Source organism: Mus musculus, chromosome 3 (assembly GCF_000001635.26).
Source record: "Mus musculus strain C57BL/6J chromosome 3, GRCm38.p6 C57BL/6J".
In the NCBI taxonomy this organism is placed as follows: domain Eukaryota; kingdom Metazoa; phylum Chordata; class Mammalia; order Rodentia; family Muridae; genus Mus; species Mus musculus.
Window position 1 is genome coordinate 75270090 of NC_000069.6, and position 21554 is coordinate 75291643.

General features: G+C 38.8%; 1 protein-coding gene across 2 annotated transcripts in view; it reads right to left on the bottom strand.

Moving 5' to 3' along the window:
- Window positions 1-3838: 3838 nt before the first annotated feature.
- Wdr49 (WD repeat domain 49) overlaps window positions 3839-21554 on the bottom strand; it is a 208238-nt gene continuing 190522 nt past the window's right edge. For both annotated transcript variants that reach the window (XM_030252532.1, NM_001370850.1), the window contains one exon: window positions 3839-5029. In XM_030252532.1, coding sequence (XP_030108392.1) covers window positions 4899-5029 — 131 coding nt within the window. In that variant the 3' untranslated portion in view covers window positions 3839-4898. The remainder of the gene's footprint in view (window positions 5030-21554) is intronic.

A 21554-nucleotide genomic window follows, 5' to 3' on the forward strand; every position in this document is an offset into this window, starting at 1 on the left:
ACTGGAAAACCCTCTTATATGAAGCAGCTTATTGGTGAAGGCCAACTATATTTATCTTAAACGCTGAATGATTAATTATTCCACAACCATAGCAGGTGTGCACTGTGCTGCCATGTGATCAAGTTAATGATAAATGATGAAATGTAAGTGAAAAGAAAAACAGTAAGACAAATTGTTAAGAATTATTATTATTATTATTTCATCTATTGTTTCATTTCCTTTAAAAGTATAAATGACTGGAAATATGGCAAATGTAACTAATGTGCTGGATTCTAATCGGACTTGAAGTCAGATTAAAATTCAACCCATCATAAATGCTTCAAAGTGCTTAGGAGGAGAAGAACAACTGAATCTAAGACACTTTACAACTGCCACAATTCATTAGCTTGTACTTTGCAAACATCAGAGACATTTCCTGAGTCCCATTCTAATAATTGGAAAAAGAGTAGATGTTGAATGTATATATATATATATATATATGTGTGTGTGTGTGTGTGTGTGTGTGTGTGTGTGTGTGTGTGTATCTATGTATATATTACAAGAGAACCAGAGTTAGATTATTGATTTACCAAATTATATGTGTAAAAGAAAACACTATTAATCCCAGGTAACATGGAAGTTACACTGAGGTAACTTACATGCAATTTTAACATTCCACATAACTTTCTCTACAAACCACCCATCAATAAAAAGTAGATGCATAATTCAATGGGTTTTATCTCATTGTAGTAGTTCAATTCAATCATCTCACTGGCAGGAAGGTATTAAACACATATATCATCCATATGGCCTCTGAGAAATGGAAAATTTAGTGTAGTTTCATTGAAGCAAACGTGACTATTGATCACCAAATTTAATAGTATTTCTGTTAACCTCATGAGAAGGAAATAAAATTATTCATATGCACCTTAAAATGAGTTCCTTAAAGGAATACATCCTCTAAAATATTTATCTCAGACTTGAACCTTATTAATATTTTCTGTGGCATGGCCCAGTGACAGACCTAAATTATTAGGACAAGGAGAAGTGAACATCTCCTAACTAGCATAGTTTTACTTGTTTTAGCATTATAGATTAAATCTAGATTGCATTTCACACTAACAAATACCTCCCCCACTGACCTATGTCTTAGTCCATCAACCAGGATTTTTTATTATAGTGGCATTCCCAAATGCTTCTTTTTTTTTTTAATCTTAGAGTTTCCTTCAGCATTGTGTTTTCTGACTTTAAGTATTTTTCTATATTTTATTATGCCATAATTATTTCCAAACTGGATCTGTTCAATACATGAAGACTATCTTTCAAATTGTTTTACACATATGACATAGATAAGAATGTCTAAGACTAGCATTCAGTGCTCTGCACCCATGTAGTGGCAGCAGCAGCCATATATCACTAGCACTCTTAGCTACCACCTTATTGTGTCTGCACATTACTCAGATATACCGTGACTTATCCAAGAATCAGCCAGTACTTTTCCTTCCTTGTAAAAGTGTAGACAGCCACTCTGTCTTATTTAGACCGTTCAATGTGATTTTTCTGTGGGGATCTTAATTTAGAACAGTTCAAACAAAAACATGCATTGTCCTATTTCTTCCGGAGTAAAAAAAATAAAATAAAATAAAATAACCATACATTGTTGTTTCCAATTTTATTGTGGTTTAGTAGCCAACAAACTATTATTGCCCATAAAATATTACTGAACACCATTAAATACTTTCACAAATCTGTTCTTTTTACAAATATATTTTGTTCTAAAGAGTCAAAGGAAAAATGAGACCTTAAATGCTTGTGTATAAATTTTAGTACCATCAGTATCGAGGAGTTAGATATATAACCTCATGCCTTTTCTTAGTATTTCATCATCTATTTTTTCAAATGAAATTATACTTAATTCTAAACTTTAAATACAAAAAGGAGAATGTTCTCATCAATAAAGAATTTAAAAGTTAATTTTTTCACCTGAACACAGATTAATCTCAGGCAGCTCTCATTCTATTAATACAGCACATATCTTTTGAGTGATAAGAATATACTCTAAAAAATATGTTATGTTATAGCTGAAGTAGATGAACATATCACAAACAACTATTGAAATCATAACATATTTTAATGTGACAAGTTTCTTTCTCTGTAGAAAAACGGTTTTTAAATAATTGCATCTAAATGTTCATTTCAGCCACAGTTTATAATTCTTCAGTCTATTAGTATTTGACAGGAAAGACCCTGCTACTTGTTTAGCACAATTAGATGCTGTAGAATATGAAAGAATAGTAAGATGTAACAGCTAAGTGTCAATTTTCTGCCCCCTTGTGTGTTTTTTTGCCAACTCATTGGGAGTGGTTACATTAAAAGAGACTTTCAGAGCTTTGAAGCATCAATTGAGTTCATCAAATGTACTTTGAGACTGCTCCTCATAATTCCTTTTAAAAAGTTGAGCTTGAAGTACATGAGAGATAGAATTACAGTTCTATAAAGCATCTATCCAGTGCTCTGCCAACATAACATCTACATAGAGAAAGTCACTCTATATGGAGCAGGCTGTATTATACTAATTTCTTCAAAAAGAGTTCCTATAGGGGGTTAAAACATCCTTGTGGAGATGGGAGAGGAGGAATGGGCTGATGAACTGTCAGAGAGCAGAATGAAAGGGAGATAATGACTGGACTATAAAAAAAAGAGTGAAGTTATTAACAAGAATAAAAGATGTGCCTATTGAAAGAATTTCTAAATTATACCTGAAAAAATAATTGCTCATACATCTCAGCCTAATTAACCAATATATTGTTTGTGAATGCACTCAAGAAAGCTGATGGCAAGATGCATTTTTACTGTATACATGTAAATTGTCTGGCCTCTCTGTTCTATAACTGGAGTGTGAATGGATGGATGGATGCATGTACTCATGAGTGGAGAGAAGAATGTATGTGGAGAAAAGGGATGTCACAATGGATTTGGTACCTTTATTATATCTCTTTTACATCTGAAAAGTCCTTTGCATTTCTGGGAACAAACGTGTCTCTGATTTCAGTTCACTGTACTATCATCAACCGATGGCTCATAAATCACTGTTCTGAGTTTGGAATGATGGATTATCCAATCAGGCATTCCATTCAGTGTACTTTGTTTCTGTTTGAACATCTAAACGAATCCTTTATATCAAAGAAATATTTTAAGTTTTAAATTTTTACATTGAAATCTTTTCAAACTTACCAAAATGTGCCTGTATAGTACAAAGTCCTAGTATCTCCATGCCCCCCTTTTCAGTTTCCCAAATAGTTACTATTTACCACACAGGTATCCATCTATATCCTTGATCAATATAAAAGACAGATAAATAGACTGACAGACAGACAGACTGACAGACAATAAATAAATGATAGACATAGGTACGTGCATGCATACAGAGATGTGTGTATGTGCTTTGTATAAACATACAATATTTTTAATAATTTGAGGGCATGTTGCAGCTTTGTATTACATAGAAAGATTCCACTGCATATGTTATATTTTCTGTAAAGACTATGTTCCACCTCAACACACACACATGCACACTTACCTCCTGTATCTTTGCCATATATAATTGCAATTCCATGAGAAGGCAAAGCAATATACATATGCTTATAATATCTGACTCACTATTCACATAAACACAGATAAAAGATAATTCTGTCCTGAGTAAACCTTTATATTCTACCCATTCCTGAGTCAAAATGTTTGCTCTAAAGATGCTTGCAAATCTATTATTAAAGCCCATATCATTAAATATATTCTGTGAAGTAGTATAAAGAGCCATGAGTTTCAACAGTCTTGAACTCAGATGGAAAAAGACCAGAATTGTAATCCCAACACCGATATTTTATTACTAGACAATCTCATATTGGAACAATATGTCACATTTCATTATTAAAATAGACAAATTTTAAATGAATGCATATGACATTTAAATAGATTGAATGCTTTTGTTGTGAATCAAATCATCCACTACATATTAGTAATTTACTAAAGTGTTATTGCAAGTGTTTTAAAGTCCAACTATTTTTAAAGGCCTCTTTAAAATATAAGCATATACAAATAAACTGAACCCATAGAAATGACATAATTAATTCTTAATGAAGGACATAACAAAAAACAACTCAATAATATTGGTTTCTTGGAAGATGATGTACATAAAGAAAAGTTTGCATAAAAATAATGAGCATAACTCTAAAATAATTACTAGGAAATAGCAATTATTCTGGCTTAACTACTACATATTAGATATATGTGTTGAAATATTAACCCCACTACATACATATCAATTTGTGCAATGATCACATGTTAATTAAAAATACATGAGAATGTTTAATGGTTTGTAAATGTTCATAATCCCAATTAATACACATTTTAATGTGTATACCAAAATTTAACATTATACACCATAAATTTGTACAGCTAAAATAAATGTATTCTTAAAAAGAATAAGATATTGTGCTGTAATCAATATCTAATTATCAGTATCAGAATTGTTGTGGAAAACCAAATTTTAAAGGAAAGGAGCGCAGAAATAGATAATTTTAAATGAAATTTTATCAATTGGTTAGTCCTTTACATGCTTAAATAAAGATTTTATTAAAAATTATAAGTGTTTGACTACAGGGACAATTATAAGGACAACTAGGTAATTACTTTCTTCTGAAATAGACTATACCAATTGACATCACTCTTCTTTAGACCAATCTTTTTTATGTTCCTTCTTGGATTAAACAAGACTGGGAAGTATGAATGAACTCGGAACAAACACGCAGTCTGAAGACAATGTTTCTTGAAGTTCACACTTAAAGTAACAGAAGTGTGGTCCTAGTTTCTTCTCAGCATCCTTTAGAGTGCTCTGTAACAGTAGTGTGTTTGTTATTTTATCACAATTGCTTCTTGTTTTGCTTTATCTTCATTTCACCATTTGTTTCTTGACACAGGGACTTGTCTTGTCTTTCACGATAGAGAAGTTCTTTGGGGAATAGGCTTTTCTCATCAAATACAGCTTTCAAAGCTACAAAATGATGAAAAGATGACATGAAAATTACATTTATTCCATCTCAAAAATATTAACCCAGAATTTCTCCTGATTAAAGGAAATGCAGGGACAAAGAGTGGAGCAGACTGAAGAAAAGGCCATCCAGAGATGGCCCCCACCTAGGGATATATCCCATCTGCAGACACCAAATATAAGCACTATTGCTGATGACAAGAAGCACTTGCTGACAGGAGCCTGATATAGCTGTACCCTGAGAGGCTCTGCCAGAGCCTGACTAATACAGACACAGATGCCTGCAGCCACTCATCAGACTGAGTATGGGGACTCCAATGGAGAAATTAGGACAAGGACTGAAGGAGCTAAAGGGGTTTACAACCCCATAGGGAGAACAACAATATCAACCAGCCAGACCCCAGAGCTCCCAGAAACTAAGCCACCAACCAAAGAATACACATGGAGGGACCCATGGCTGCAGCTGCATATGTAGCAGAGGATGGCCTTATCTGGCAACAATGAGAGGGGAGGCCCTTGGTCCTGTGAAGGCTTGATGCCTCAGCATAGGGGAATGGTAGGGTGGTGAAGCAGGAGGGTGGTTGAGGGAGCATCCTCATAGAAGCAGGGAGGAAGAGGATAGGATAGGGAGTTTGTGGCAGATAACCCTGGAAGGCAGACAACATTTGAAATGTAAATAAAAAAATAACCAACATAAAAAGGGAAATTACATTTATTAAGAGACCCAGCTAAATGAAATAGCAGTGAGAAATCTCTCAAGTTCTCTCTTCTTCCTTTCTTATGTTCTTTCTTTGTCCAAAAAAAAATTGATGTTTCTAGATCCAAGAATGTACTGGGGAGAGTTTTTTCTAACTTATTGTTTGTTTTATTTAAATTTAAAGACCCATCCCTCATCTCAAACACACACACACACACACACACACACACACACACACAGCTTGTACAGATACATGCACACACACATGGCCATGCACACACAGTTTGTATACATACATAAATACACAGCTCACACATATGTTTGCATACACACACATACTCTCACAGCTTGAATTCACAGACATATGCACACATACACACACATACCACCTCCCCATGCACACAGCTTGTGTACACAGCTTGCACACACACACACACACACACACACACACACACATACACACATATGCACACACACATACCACCATACACATACACACAGCTTGTACTACTCCTTTATGGATATGGTGACAGATTGGTGATTTAAAGGTGAGGACTAAATAAGCTGATGTTTTCTGTTCTTGTTCTTTTAATTTACTTAACAGCTATCAAGGGCTTGTAAAAAAGCCCAGAACAAATTATTCTGTATCAAAATAAGACAATTAAAATAATCAACACACAGTTTGACTGTCTGAATGACTAAACACATACATCTGCAATCTCATCCTTACAAAACACTCTGATGTGCAGGGATATGTAGCTTCAAAACAGGAAAAAAAAAGGAAGAAGCAAATTATTCCTATGGCTGGTGATACTGCACAGCAGAAGGGAGAGGAAATTGCACCACATATTCTGGGAAATAATTTTGGCCTCTTTATGACTCTCATTCAACAAATGAGTACTGGAAGTACAGTATGCAAATGGTTTGTACTAAGGCTGTAGGACACTAACATGGCTAAGTCTTAGGCTTCTCTTTGAAGGGATTAAAAGCAGAAGCTTCACTCATGCTGATTATGTCATATCATAAAGAACAGACTAGTGTGCGAACAGAAACCAGGGATCACAAGTCGCGCATAAGTAAATAAAGAATGTATAAGAGCATGTAAAGATTAAGTTAAAGCTTTACCATTTGATATGGTGGTGAGCTACAGACAGGATTTTAGTTACTTTTCATGAAGATGGAGATGAAGAAGGATTGACAAAGATGAGCAGAAATGTCAGATCGAGGAAAAAAAAAAAAAAAACAAAGGGTTTCCAAGTGCAGAGAAACAAAAGGTACTTTCCAGGTGATGGGATATCTCAGTACAATAGAACAGAAATAGAAAAGAGAAAACAACATGGGGTGAGGCTGAAGCTTGGCTGATGAGCTTGTTAAATACCAAGGCAAAGAATACTGAAGAAAGCAAAATGGAATGCTAAACCACTTTATTGTTGTTTTCTTTCTTTCTTTCTTTCTTTCTTTCTTTCTTTCTTTCTTTCTTTCTTTCTTTCTTTCTTTCTTTCTTTCTTCCTTTTTGTTTGTTTGTTTTTCGAGACATGTTTTTTCTGTGCAGCCCTGACTGTCCTGGAACTCACTCTGTAGATCAGGCTGGCCTCAAACTCAGAAATCCACCTTCCTCTGCCTCCCAAGTGCTAGGATTAAAGGTGTGCGCCACCGCACCAGGCACACTAAACCACTTTATAAAGCAGTACTACTTTGGGCTGGGAAGATGACTCAGTGGATAAACGTCTTGCTTCACAAACATGGAGACCTGAACTTGGCTCCCCAGAATGTCTGTAAAACCAAATGCAGTGGTGCATGTCTACAATTCTACCGTTCTTACAGTGAAAGGGGAAGCAGAGACAGGAGGAAACAGTTTTGTGTATTCCTTGACAAGGTGAAAGAGGAAACCAACATTGGATCTGTTCTCTGACCTCCATATGCACAACATGTGCTTCCCTACACACACAGAGAGAGAGAGAGAGAGAGAGAGAGAGAGAGAGAGAGAGAGACAGAGACAGAGACAGAGACAGAGACAGAGATAGAGAGACAGAGAGAGACAGAGAGACAGAGAGAGACAGAGGGCAGAAATAAACATAGAGACACACACACAAGCATGTATACATATGCATACACACACAGACACTACACCATCATATACTCAGTCCACAAATATTAAAATGTAAAATAAAGCATGGTAAATAGTATTGAAAAAGCACAAAAACGAAACAACAAAATAAGTAAACAATAAAAAACAACAATCTTTACTAGCAGTACAAACATGGCTATAAGATTCAATCTCTTTTTCTTTTTCATCTTTTATATTGGAAAACAAGAAAGATAAAGGAAAATTATTCTCACAAAAAAGGCCCTTTTCATAGAAACTCAGAGAGAAGGTGCAATCTGCAGTCTACAAAATTATAAAGAACACAGCCAAATAGCTGAGAACTGAGAAGGCAAAAGAAAATGAGAAGAACATGTCAAATGTGGAATCTAGGAAGGCAGTAGCAGCAGCAGCAAAAGAAAAAAGAAAAAGAAAGAAAAGTCATTCATCAGGGAAGGGAGAGAAACTTTGCTCATGATCAAATGGAAGCAGGACTGCAATAGAAGAAAGTTGTTGTAAGAAAACACATGCAATTTACTGACATTGCTTCAGATTCTAAAAGAATGTTGTACTTTGCTCTCCGTAATTCCTGTATGTAAGTACATACATATTTGGACTGTACTGGAGATTCCGGTTAGTTCCTAGGAATTCATTTTCAGTCTGAAGTAATAATTCCTCCCGTCACTAGATAAATTAAATAAATTTGACTTAATAATTGGGAGACATGAAAGCAGCACCGAAGTTTTTCTATTTTTAATTGAATATTTTATTTATTTACCTTTCAAAAGTCATGCCCTTTTTTGGTTTCCCCTCCAGAAACCCTCTATCCTATCCTCCCTCTCCCTGCTTCTATGAGGGTGCTCCCTCACCCACCAACCCTCTCCTACCTCCCCAGCCTGCCATTCCCCTATACTGGGGAATCTAAGAAAAGGAAAAAACAAAACAAAAAACTCCTCTGCCTGGTGTCAGTCTCCCCTAAGGACTGAGCTCTGTGTATTTTGTAGTTGCCTTGGGTACTTCACAGTGCCTTAAACCACATATAATTAAACCTACTCAATACAGGACCATGAGGGCTCTAGTTCCCTGATTCAGTGCAAACTATTGTATTTGCCAGGACTCTATTCTTTACCACAGAATGGTGGCAAGTGATTACGAAGAGAGAGGTAAATTTGCCATGCTCCCTGTGGCTTGTGGCTGATTTCTGTTGAATAATCTTAGGAAAGAAAGTTTGTGTTCATCAATTACACAGCTTATCTTAAAGTAAGTGTCCTGCATAACACCCACTTAGAAGCCTGAAACACTGTCTTCAAAGCTACATGCTTAAAAACTTCGAGAACAATTTACTCAATTGTTAGCCATTGATCACACAGAACTTTAAAGCACATGAAAGCTTCCTTTTATACCCTCAAAGAATGTAACTCCCTAAACAGGCATCATGGTCTCACATGAAATTATCCCTGAAATACTTATCAATTTATTCTTACACTAGGCTTTGCAATGACCTCTGGATACAATAGCCTTTGTTCTGCCCCTGACAGATATCAAGCTTGCTTCCATCTCAATGGCTTTATTCTTCTGTGGAAAGTCCTTAGACTATCCTGACTCATTGTCTTTGTGGATTCCATCTCTCCAAATTTGCCTGACAGGTCAGAGACCTGTGCTGTTGTCTCTCCAGTCAGGCCTCTTCTTGGTGCTTCGGGCAATGCTTTGTAACACAATGAGGATCTATCCTTCAACTGGATTATTTGAGTACTACTTGTGAAAGTACACTGCATTGCTTTCTTTTTCTGCTTAACACTTGTTACTGTGCATGCTTAGATTCTCTCTGATTTATTTATCTACCATGTTAGTTTTCTCATTGTTGTGAAATAAAGCTGAGAGAAAACTTTAAGCAAGAGATCATTAACTTTGGTACACTGATTCCTTTGATCCTGAGCCTGTGGGAAGGGAACATATGGTGGTTGGAGCATGTGGCCATAGTTACCTCACAGCAGAAGAGCCGAGAAGAAGGGAACAGGAACAAGAGAACTCTCAAAGACATTTTCCAAGTGACCAACTTCCTTACTCTCCATTAAAGTTCTACCACCTCTCCCAAATAGCTCTAACATCTGAGGACCAAAGGTTCAGTACATGAGGAAAACACTTCATAGTCTAGCCACAGAACATGTTTACTAAGAAATTCAATGGAGCAAAACCCTTGCCTGACCTTGTAGCATCTTATATCCTAGCACCCAGTACTGTCTTTGGTTAATGGAAGAAGATCAAATATTATATATTATGAGCTCTTGCTCCTATTTCTTAGGACCTGAATTCAGTTCATATCACCCATGTTGTACAGCCTACAGCTGCCAGGAACGTCAGCTCCAAAGCATCCAGTGCTCCTTCTGCCTTCTGAAGGCACCAGTGAAGAAGGCCATATCCATACACATAAGAGTAAATCTCAAAATAAAAACCTATTGTTACCAGTCACCATTTGCATCCCTTCTTTCTAACACAGAAAAACAAGGCAGTAGCCCACTCATGACTTCATTTCGTAGCTGACTTTCTGGCAACCATTTCTATAAGGATAACCACAAAGCATTTTTAAAGTGATAAAAATAAAGTACGGGCTGGTTGTGAAGTACTGAAATAGGTCTTCACTAAAATAACAGGATGCCCTGACTTACAAATGATAGAGTTGGTTTATCTCCTGACCTCTGGCCTTGTTTTTCACAATAATTGACAACTTCCTCAGACTGACAACCATAGCAACATTCTCAAAGATTGCCTGAAACAGGAAAGGTGCTCTGTAAACAGCAATAACAACACACTTTGGATAATCTGTGGATTTCAGACTTCTGTAAACCTTCTCCCACACCCAGATACCCAGCCACATTCTTTTTTTTTCCAGCCTTGAAAAACGTTTTAATGCTAAAGTACAAGAATTAAGAGAAAAAAGAGTAAAAAACACACAGACACGGGGAAAACGAAATAAATCTGACGTTTGTAGTAGGCCAGCCGCAGAAAGAATCCACTGTGTAGAAGTGTAGGAGGAAGTGCTGGCATGACCGGACAGCCAGCCTCCTTGGTGTACTGCACTTCTAAGAAGCACGGTACACCACACCACACTCCTGAAGTCAGAACACTGGATTCTCAGGAAGCGTGAATAGCTGGTGTCTGTCCTGTGAAGAGTCTGCACTCTCTGTGTCTCCTCTGTGTGCATCCTCTGCAGAGAGACCCTGGTGGTATGAGTGTTCACTATCCAGTCCAAGGTAATGTGCCAACCAATCACAGGCCATAGGCCTCTCCTATTTAAATGGTTGCTTGAATGCAGCAAAGCAGATGCTGTTCCCTGAAACTGTCTCCACAGTGGTTTATCTCTGTGCCCTTTAGCAACCCACGGTCATTGCTGTCTTGTTGAGGGAAGCCCCAGTAATGAAAGCATGGAGACATCACAGTTTGTGTGTCTTCCATTAGTCTATTGAAACCCACTTTAGTAGTTGTTTTCAGTGCTGACTACGACAAATAAGACTGCTATGACTATGCATAACAAATATTTGCATGAAAATAATATCTATATTCCCTGAATAAATACTTGACCACAGAATGGTTAAACAAGGTGATTATCATTTACCTTTTGGGAAAAGAATGGCAGTGGGAAGGATAGAGTCCAATGGTAGAACACTTGCCTCACGTACACAAAAGCACAGCTACATGCCTAGCACTGAGAAAGGAAAAGAACAGAAAGTACCCAACAGTTTTCAAAAGTGGCTGGACGATTTTACACAGCCCTGAGTGGTGCGGAGCTGCATTGGGCTTCCATAGCTTCTCACGGTTTGAAGATACTTGATTTTCTGATGAGCTCTGCAACAAAGTGTCTGCTTGACTCTTTTCATTGCTTTATAATGAGGTGTTTGTTTTCTTATCTCTGAGTCTGGAGAACATTTTTGACATTCGTAATACAATTCCTCTGTATAACCCAGATGTACAATTTGGCGATATCTCTCCCAGTGTGTGATTGTTGCATTTCTTCTTGATACTTGGGGTCTTGAGGTTGCTAGGCAACCACTGTACCCCCTGAGCATCCTCAACCACTTTTATTCTTTTTTTCCCATTTTTATTAGGTATTTAGCTCATTTACATTTCCAATGCTATACCAAAAGTCCCCCATACCCACCCACCCCCACTCCCCTACCCACCCACTCCCCCTTTTTGGCCCTGGCGTTCCCCTGTACTGGGGCATATAAAGTTTGCGTGTCCAATGGGCCTCTCTTTCCAGTGATGGCCGACTAGGCCATCTTTTGATACATATGCAGCTAGAGTCAAGAGCTCCGGGGTACTGGTTAGTTCATAATGTTGTTCCACCTATAGGGTTGCAGATCCCTTTAGCTCCTTGGGTACTTTCTCTAGCTCCTCCATTGGGAGCCCTGTGAACCATCCATTAGCTGACTGTGAGCATCCACTTCTGTGTTTGCTAGACCCCGGCATAGTCTCACAAGAGACAGCTACATCTGGGTCCTTTCAATAAAATCTTGCTAGTGTATGCAATGGTGTCAGCGTTCGGATGCTGATTATGGGGTGGATCCCTGGATATGGCAGTCTCTACATGGTCCATCCTTTCATCTCAGCTCCAAACTTTGTCTCTGTAACTCCTTCCATGGGTGTTTTGTTCCCAATTCTAAGGAGGGGTATAGTGTCCACACTTCAGTCTTCATTCTTCTTGAGTTTCATGTGTTTAGCAAATTGTATCTTATATCTTGGGTATCCTAGGTTTTGGGCTAATATCCACTTATCAGTGAGTACATATTGTGTGAGTTCCTTTGTGAATGTGTTACCTTACTCAGGATGATGCCCTCCAGGTCCATCCATTTGGCTAGGAATTTCATAAATTCATTCTTTTTAATAGCTGAGTAGTACTCCATTGTGTAGATGTACCACATTTTCTGTATCCATTCCTCTGTTGAGGGGCATCTGGGTTCTTTCCAGCTTCTGGCTATTATAAATAAGGCTGCTATGAACATAGTGGAGCATGTGTCCTTCTTACCCGTTGGGGCATCTTCTGGATATATGCCCAGGAGAGGTATTGCTGGATCCTCCAGTACTACTACGTCCAATTTTCTGAGGAACCGCCAGACGGATTTCCAGAGTGGTTGTACAAGCCTGCAATCCCACCAACAATGGAGGAGTGTTCCTCTTTCTCCACATCCTCGCCAGCATCTGCTGTCACCTGAATTTTTCATCTTAGCCATTCTGACTGGTGTGAGGTGGAATCTCAGGGCTGTTTTGATTTGCATTTCCCTGATGATTAAGGATGTTGAACATTTTCTCAGGTGCTTCTCTGCCATTCGGTATTCCTCAGGTGAGAATTCTTTGTTCAGTTCTGAGCCCCATTTTTTAATGGGGTTATTTGATTTTCTGAAGTCCACCTTCTTGAGTTCTTTATATATGTTGGATATTAGTCCCCTATCTGATTTAGGATAGGTAAAGATCCTTTCCGAATCTGTTGGTGGTCTTTTTGTCTTACTGACTGTGTCTTTTTTTTTTCCATTTTTTATTAGGTATTTAACTCATTTACATTTCCAATGCTATACCAAAAGTCCCCCATATCCACCCACCCCCACTCCCCTGCCCACCCACTCCCCCTTTTTGGCCCTGGTATTCCCCTGTACTGGGGCATATAAAGTTTGCAAGTCCAATGGGCCTCTCTTTCCAAGGATGGCCGACTAGGCCATCTTTTGATATATATGCAGCTAGAGTCAAGAGCTCCGGGGTACTGGTTAGCTCATAATGTTGTTCCACCTATAGGGTTGCAGATCCCTTTAGCTCCTTGGCTACTTTCTCTAGCTCCTCCATTGGGAGCCCTATGATCCATCCATTAGCTGACTGTGAGCATCCACTTCTGTGTTTGCTGGGCCCCGGCATAGTCTCACAAGAGACAGCTACATCTGCGTCCTTTCAATAAAATCTTGCTAGTGTATGCAATGGTGTCAGCGTTTGGATGCTGATTATGGGGTGGATCCCTGGCTATGGCAGTCTCTACATGGTCCATCCTTTCATCTCAGCTCCAAACTCCGTCTCTGTAACTCCTTCCATGGGTGTTTTGTTCCCAAATCTAAGGAGGGGCATAGTGTCCACACTTCAGTCTTCATTCTCCTTGAGTTTCATGTGTTTAGCAAATTATATCTTATATCTTGGGTATCCTAGGTTTGGGGCTAATATCCACTTATCAGTGAATACATATTGTGTGAGTTTCTTTGTGAATGTGTTACCTCACTCAGGATGATGCCCTCCAGGTCCATCCATTTGGCTAGGAATTTCATAAATTCATTCTTTTTAATAGCTGAGTAGTACTCCATTGTGTAGATGTACCACATTTTCTGTATCCATTCCTCTGTTGAGGGGCATCTAGGTTCTTTCCAGCTTCTGGCTATTATAAATAAGGCTGCTATGAACATAGTGGAGCATGTGTCCTTCTTACCTGTTGGGGCATCTTCTGGATATATGCCCAGGAGAGGTATTGCTGGATCCTCCGGTAGTACTATGTCCAGTTTTCTGAGGAACCGCCAGACTGATTTCCAGAGTGGTTGTACAAGCCTGCACTCCCACCAACAATGGAGGAGTGTTCCTCTTTCTCCACATCCTCGCCAGCATCTGCTGTCACCTGAATTTTTGATCTTAGCCATTCTGACTGGTGTGAGGTGGAATCTCAGGGTTGTTTTGATTTGCATTTCCCTGATGATTAAGGATGTTGAACATTTTTTCAAGTGCTTCTCTGCCATTCGGTATTCCTCAGGTGAGAATTCTTTGTTCAGTTCTGAGCCCCATTTTTTAATGGGGTTATTTGATTTTCTGAAGTCCACCTTCTTGAGTTCTTTATATATGTTGGATATTAGTCCCCTATCTGATTTAGGATAGGTAAAGATCCTTTCCGAATCTGTTGGTGGTCTTTTTGTCTTACTGACTGTGTCTTTTGCCTTGCAGAAACTTTGGAGTTTCATTAGGTCCCATTTATCAATTCTTGATCTTACAGTACAAGCCATTGCTGTTCTGTTCAGGAATTTTTCCCCTGTGCCCATATCTTCAAGGCTTTTCCCCACTTTCTCCTCTATAAGTTTCAGTGTCTCTGGTTTTATGTGAAGTTCCTTGATCCACTTAGATTTGACCTTAGTACAAGGAGATAAGTATGGATCGATTCTCATTCTTCTACATGATAACAACCAGTTGTGCCAGCACCAGTTGTTGAAAATGCTGTCTTTCTTCCACTGGATGGTTTTAGCTCCCTTGTCGAAGATCAAGTGACCATAGGTGTGTGGGTTCATTTCTGGGTCTTCAATTCTATTCCATTGGTCTACTTGTCTGTCTCTATACCAGTACCATGCAGTTTTTATCACAATTGCTCTGTAGTAAAGCTTTAGGTCAGGCATGGTGATTCCACCAGAGGTTCTTTTATCCTTGAGAAGACTTTTTGCTATCCTAGGTTTTTTTGTTATTCCAGATGAATTTGCAAATTGCTCCTTCTAATTCGTTGAAGAATTGAGTTGGAATTTTGATGGGGATTGCATTGAATCTGTAGATTGCTTTTGGCAAGATAGCCATTTTTACAATGTTGATTCTGCCAATCCATGAGCATGGGAGATCTTTCCATCTTCTGAGATCTTCTTTAATTTCTTTCTTCAGAGACTTGAAGTTTTTATCATACAGATCTTTCACTTCCTTAGTTAGAGTCACGCCAAGATATTTTATATTATTTGTGACTATTGAGAAGGGTGTTGTTTCCCTAATTTCTTTCTCAGCCTGTTTATTCTTTGTATAGAGAAAGGCCATTGACTTGTTTGAGTTTATTTTATATCCAGCTACTTCACCGAAGCTGTTTATCAGGTTTAGGAGTTCTCTGGTAGAATTTTTAGGGTCACTTATATATACTATCATATCATCTGCAAAAGGTGATATTTTGACTTCCTCTTTTCCAATTTGTACCCCCTTGATATCCTTTTGTTGTCGAATTGCTCTGGCTAATACTTCAAGTACTATGTTGAAAAGGTAGGGAGAAAGTGGGCAGCCTTGTCTAGTCCCTGATTTTAGTGGGATTGCTTCCAGCTTCTCTCCATTTACTTTGATGTTGGCTACTGGTTTGCTGTAGATTGCTTTTATCATGTTTAGGTATGGGCCTTGAATTCCTGATCTTTCCAAAACTTTTATCATGAATGGGTGTTGGATCTTGTCAAATGTTTTTTTTGCATCTAACGAGATGATCATGTGGTTTTTGTCTTTGAGTTTGTTTATATAATGGATTACATTGATGGGTTTTTGTATATTAAACCATCCCTGCATCCCTGGAATAAAACCTACTTGGTCAGGATGGATGATTGCTTTAATATGTTCTTGGATTCCGTTAGCGAGAATTTTATTGAGGATTTTTGCATCAATATTCATAAGAGAAATTGGTCTGAAGTTCTCTATCTTTGTTGGGTCTTTCTGTGGTTTAGGTATCAGAGTAATAGTGGCTTCATAAAATGAGTTCGGTAGAGTACCTTCTACTTCTATTTTGTGAAATAGTTGGTGTAGAACTGGAATTAGATCTTCTTTGAAGGTCTGATAGAACTCTGCACTAAACCCGTCTGGTCCTGGGCTTTTTTTGGCTGGGAGACTATTAATAACTGCTTCTATTTCTTTAGGTGATATGGGACTGTTTAGATGGTCAACTTGATCCTGATTCAACTTTGGTACCTGGTATCTGTCCAGAAATTTGTCCATTTCGTTCAGGTTTTCTAGTTTTGTTGACTATAGCCTTTTGTAGAAGGATCTGATGGTGTTTTGGATTTCTTCGGGATCTGTTGTTATGTCTCCCTATTCATTTCTGATTTTGTTAATTAGGATTTTGTCCCTGTGCCCTTTAGTGAGTCTAGCTAAGGGTTTATCTATCTTGTTGATTTTCTCAAAGAACCAACTCCTCGTTTGATTAATTCTTTGAATAGTTCTTCTTGTTTCCACTTGGTTGATTTCACCCCTGAGTTTGATTATTTCCTGCCGTCTACTCCTCTTGGGTGAATTTGCTTCCTTTTTTTCTAGAGCTTTTAGATGTGTTGTCAAGCTGCTAGTATGTGTTCTCTCCCGTTTCTTCTTGGAGGCACTCAGAGCTATGAGTTTCCCTCTTAGAAATGCTTTCATTGTGTCCCATAGGTTTGGGTACGTTGTACCCAGCCACATTCTTAATCATGCAAACTATTCTAACTGAACACTGTATCTAACTACAGTGTGGGTAATGGACATGAGAATTGCTTCAGCATCTTGGTAAACTTCGTTCTGACTCAACAAAGGGCAGAAACTGAAGTGTCTGCCCCTCTAACAGTTAAGCTAATCTGGTGATGTCCTGAGGAAAATGCCTTAATATATGTTCTAGATCAGCACTGTCAAATTACTGTTCGATTTCAGCCTCTATCAGGTTACAATATGCTGGAAATATTGGAGGGTGAAGAAATTGTGGTCAGGATGTATTATTTTACCAGCCTATAGCACTGTTGGGAGATGGAACCTTCAGGACATAGATTCTAATGGAAGGAAGTTAGGTGACCAGTAACTTGTGTTAGAAGCAGATGTGTCTCTTGTTCTTCATGACTGTCTTGTGTCTAGATAAGTAAGGTGACATTCTTCTGCCACGTGCTTCCAGCCTTGGTGTAGTCCCTAGCTGTAGGTCCAGAGGACCACAGCTAAGTAATCATGACCTGAAACCACTGAACCTATAGACTAACATATTTTCTCTCTCTGTTGAATGTCATCAAATATTTATCACAACATCAGAAAGCAGAGCAGAGCAGGAGGTTACTGGAGGATATATAACTTTCCTGTCAGGTAGAGATGTAAGTGACTTCCTTCCCTTCTTGGAGATAGCAGTTTTGGTAGCCGCATCTAAATTCCATTAGAGCTGATCTCCCTGTACAAACCATCATTACTAATTCTCAGTTCTTTCTTCACTGTTAAGCTGCAGCCTTCCCAACTAACTTGTCCAATTACTGTTTACCACCGTGCCCAGCAACACCCAGTGCCAACACTAAGAACTAAATCCCCACAGCTCAGACACTGCCAGACTCCAAGAGCTTCAGCCATCAGAAACTACTGTCTTGCAACATGGAGTTCAGCAAGTGGTACAGGAGCTATACCAACAAGGATTCCTGAAAGATTGCTTTTGAGATCTCACTTCACCATGTCCAGAAGGCCTTTGGTGTCCTCTACCTTGTTCAGTAGCAATTGATACTCGTTCAGCACCAGCAAAACAGGGCCTGCCATTGACAATGTCCACTTTCACCTGAGACTAAGCTTCTGCAATGTCGAAATGGTTAAGAAACCCCATCAGTCTTTTGTGCTCCAGAAACAATTAATCACAAAAGAGCACCACTGCTCTCATATCACTCAGACACTACTCTTTCAGTCCTTCTGCATTGTTTTCAAAGACTTACAAATGACTTCTTCATTTGGACAGAAGCACAGGCCTCCTTATTATACTCTGAGTTTGCCCTCCTTCATGAGACTTCTCCCTGTAACAATAGCTGAAATAAAATCATCTCGATTTTTATTGTAATTTGCCTCGACAGACTGCAACTATAATAACCAAACACACTTTTCCTGAGGTGTTCCAAATGCAGCATGTTCTCTACACTTCACGTGTTACAGGTTCATGGAATCTGTGAATGGTTCTGGGAGTTTACTGAGACGCTTGACCCTGTGCTAGCTTTAAGCACTATGAATAAGGCATATGAAAGGGATGTGTCAAGCTGTTTCAGAATACACTGGGAGAAACTTGTAAGCTAAAGAGAAGAAGCACAAGATGTTTCACACTGAAAAAAAGAAAGACAGAGACTACAAAAGGATACTAAAAGCCCAATAGCCAAGATGGAAAAGCTACCCTGGGGTTAGAAATTGTTCGAAACTGTCCTATGTTCCTAAGTAATAGTTTAGAACACTGAAGATACTTGGCATCTGTGCCTTTTATGGTACAGTTTCCAAATAATCTTTGCCACTGTTTCCATGTTTTATTCCCTTTATAAATGCAAGTTCTTTTTAAAAATTATTAATATATAATTTACAGTGGGTAATGACTGTGAGGCTAACCCCACCCTCCTTTTTTTTTCTCCAGAGTTCCATCTCCAAAGACCCACTTGGCTGTAATATCTATATATTTCATTTAAAATTAGATGAAAAACAAAGCTGAAGTTTAAATTAATTCTAAAATATGTGTGTCTTGGCTGTGTTGCTCTTCAGTTGCCATGATTTCTTTTTCCTTCCTGCAAGTGGCATATGTACATTTCTGGTAAAGTAATAAATAGCATATGCAGTGAGAAGTGTGAGTACACAAGCACTTATCTTACAGGACTCAAGGTCCATCCGTGAGAAGGAATCCATGCTTAACACTCATCAGATGGTCAAGAACCTGAGACTTATCAGCCACTAACCTAGGAGAAACAGAATGCTCTGGTATGGTAAAGAAACATAGCCATAAAATGACTCCTAACATCATTCTGCTATACTCAGATTAGTGACTTTCTTGGCCATCATCAGAGGAACATCTCTCTGTGTCAGAACTTGGACCAAAAATGGATTCCTATAAGGAAAAATTTGAGTGTTTATGAGGAAACTTCAAGAAAACAAGGCAAAGGGTCTTCTAACATTAATTTCTCCAAAAACAGGGAAATGATCTTGTAATGTGTTTTTATGCTCCTCCCAGTTGTAGCAGATATGAATGAGTTTAATTCAGATTATTCGTTATAACTGGTTATTTGTTTATATGCATCTGGAAACACATGCTTTTGCAATGTGCAAATTGTCTTTAAGATTATATGCAACTTGACCTCACAAGAACTTCATTCATGTGATCCTTCTTATCGATAACCTCAGAGTACTAATTTTCTGATGCTCTGAAAAAAAGTTGGCTATTGCACAAAACATTAGCCAAACTCATTTTTAGGCTCTATTTTCCCTGGTTCTACCACCTATAGAGTAGTGAACTCTTCTGCAATGGATGGGAAGAAATACAGAGACCCACAATTGGACAGTGTGTTGAGAGTGAGAGACTTTGAAATACTCCACCCTAAATGGGATGTCCCTATCAAATCCTTCTTCTGAAAACTCAGGGAACTCTGTGGGAAAGGAGATGGAAAACCTTTAAGAGCCAATGAGAATGGAGGACATTAAGGAAAACCTGCTTTCTAGAAACAACAGGGCAGATATGCATATGAACTCACTGATTGTGGCTTCATGCACAGGGTATATGTAGGACTAACCCAGATGGGGTCTGAGTGCTGAGATTAGAATTGGACACAAGATTCCATCCCTAATTGCTAAGCTATCTCCAATTGATGACCATTCACAAAGGAAAAGTGAGTCATCACAAGATTATCCTTAAATAGTAAATTATGAAAACTTCTATTTGTCATCTAAGACAAAGAGAAAAACAGAAATCTGGATCCAGAGACCCAACAAGGAAAACAGCTACATACAAGATACTTCTCACAGACTGTCCAAATATTAGAGCCAAACCCAATATGTCTAGAGAGAGGATCCCTGACTCCACAGGTCTTAGCTAAGGCTTTCAAGGTATATCATGGGAAAGATGATAAATCTTGGGGGAGGGGGTACCTAATGTAGGCTAAGGCCTAGCAGCTGGCTAAAGCAAAGGCCTAGGATCCCTGGCCTCCCAAAGCCCAAGAACCATCACATCTTTGATTCAAATTTGGTCAGGGGGGTCACTGAGCCCTGGCCTGTCTGAATCCTCATAAACCATCTGTATCATGTCCAAGGTGCTGTCAAGAAAGGCATTGGAGTGTTGACTGCCCCTATACCCCTTCTGGCATGAAGACATCAATCACGGATCACCCTTCAGTTGACCACTTTGGTCTGGTCATGGATGGCATAAGGTGTCTGGGCTCCACTTCATCTCCAACAGAGAGCCTCAGGTGGTTATCATAGTATCAGGAGAATCTATTTTCTTCCTTCTTGAGCTGAGAACACCTACTCAGTCCTGGTGAAATTTTAAGGCCCCTCCCCATTCCCTTATTGTCAGACTTTACCAGCCTCACCAAACCACAGCAAATATATCACCCAAGTTCAATACCCACTTTCTCTCCAAAGCCTCAGGGGACTTACACCAATTATTTTTGACTACTAGGAAGGAATAGTCTGTGCCTCACTTCTTCTCCCCCTTTAGTACCCCCACAATCGCAGTTTTAAAAAATAGAACCTATTCTTTGCTCAGGATCTCTGACTTATCAATTCAGCAAAAGTACTTCTTCATCCTGTAGTACCAAACCTCTAAACGTGCCTCTCTACAACCCCTCAAAGACCTGCCATTTCTCTGTCATAGGCTTCAAGGATGCCTTCTTTTCTATTCCTCGGGACCCCTAGTAACAAAATATTCTTACCTTTACTTAGATGGGCTCAGAAACCCACCATCCTCACATTTCTACCCGAGTCACAGGGAACATGCTCCCCAGAGGTTCCACGGCAGTTCACATTTATTTGGCCTGGATCTGGCCTCTGACTTACTCTCTTTGCCCCTTTAAAAATCCAAGCCTTTACAATAAGGAGATGATCCTTGGTTGTCTGTCCTGGAAAATTAGCAAGGCAGACACCTCTAATTCATTAAACTTTCTATCCAACTGGGGATATTGAGTCTAATCCTCTAAAGTCCAAGTGTCCACTCCTCAAATTACGTATATAAGATTAGCTGTCACTCCAGCACACAAGACAATTATCCTAGACAAAAAGAATCACTAACA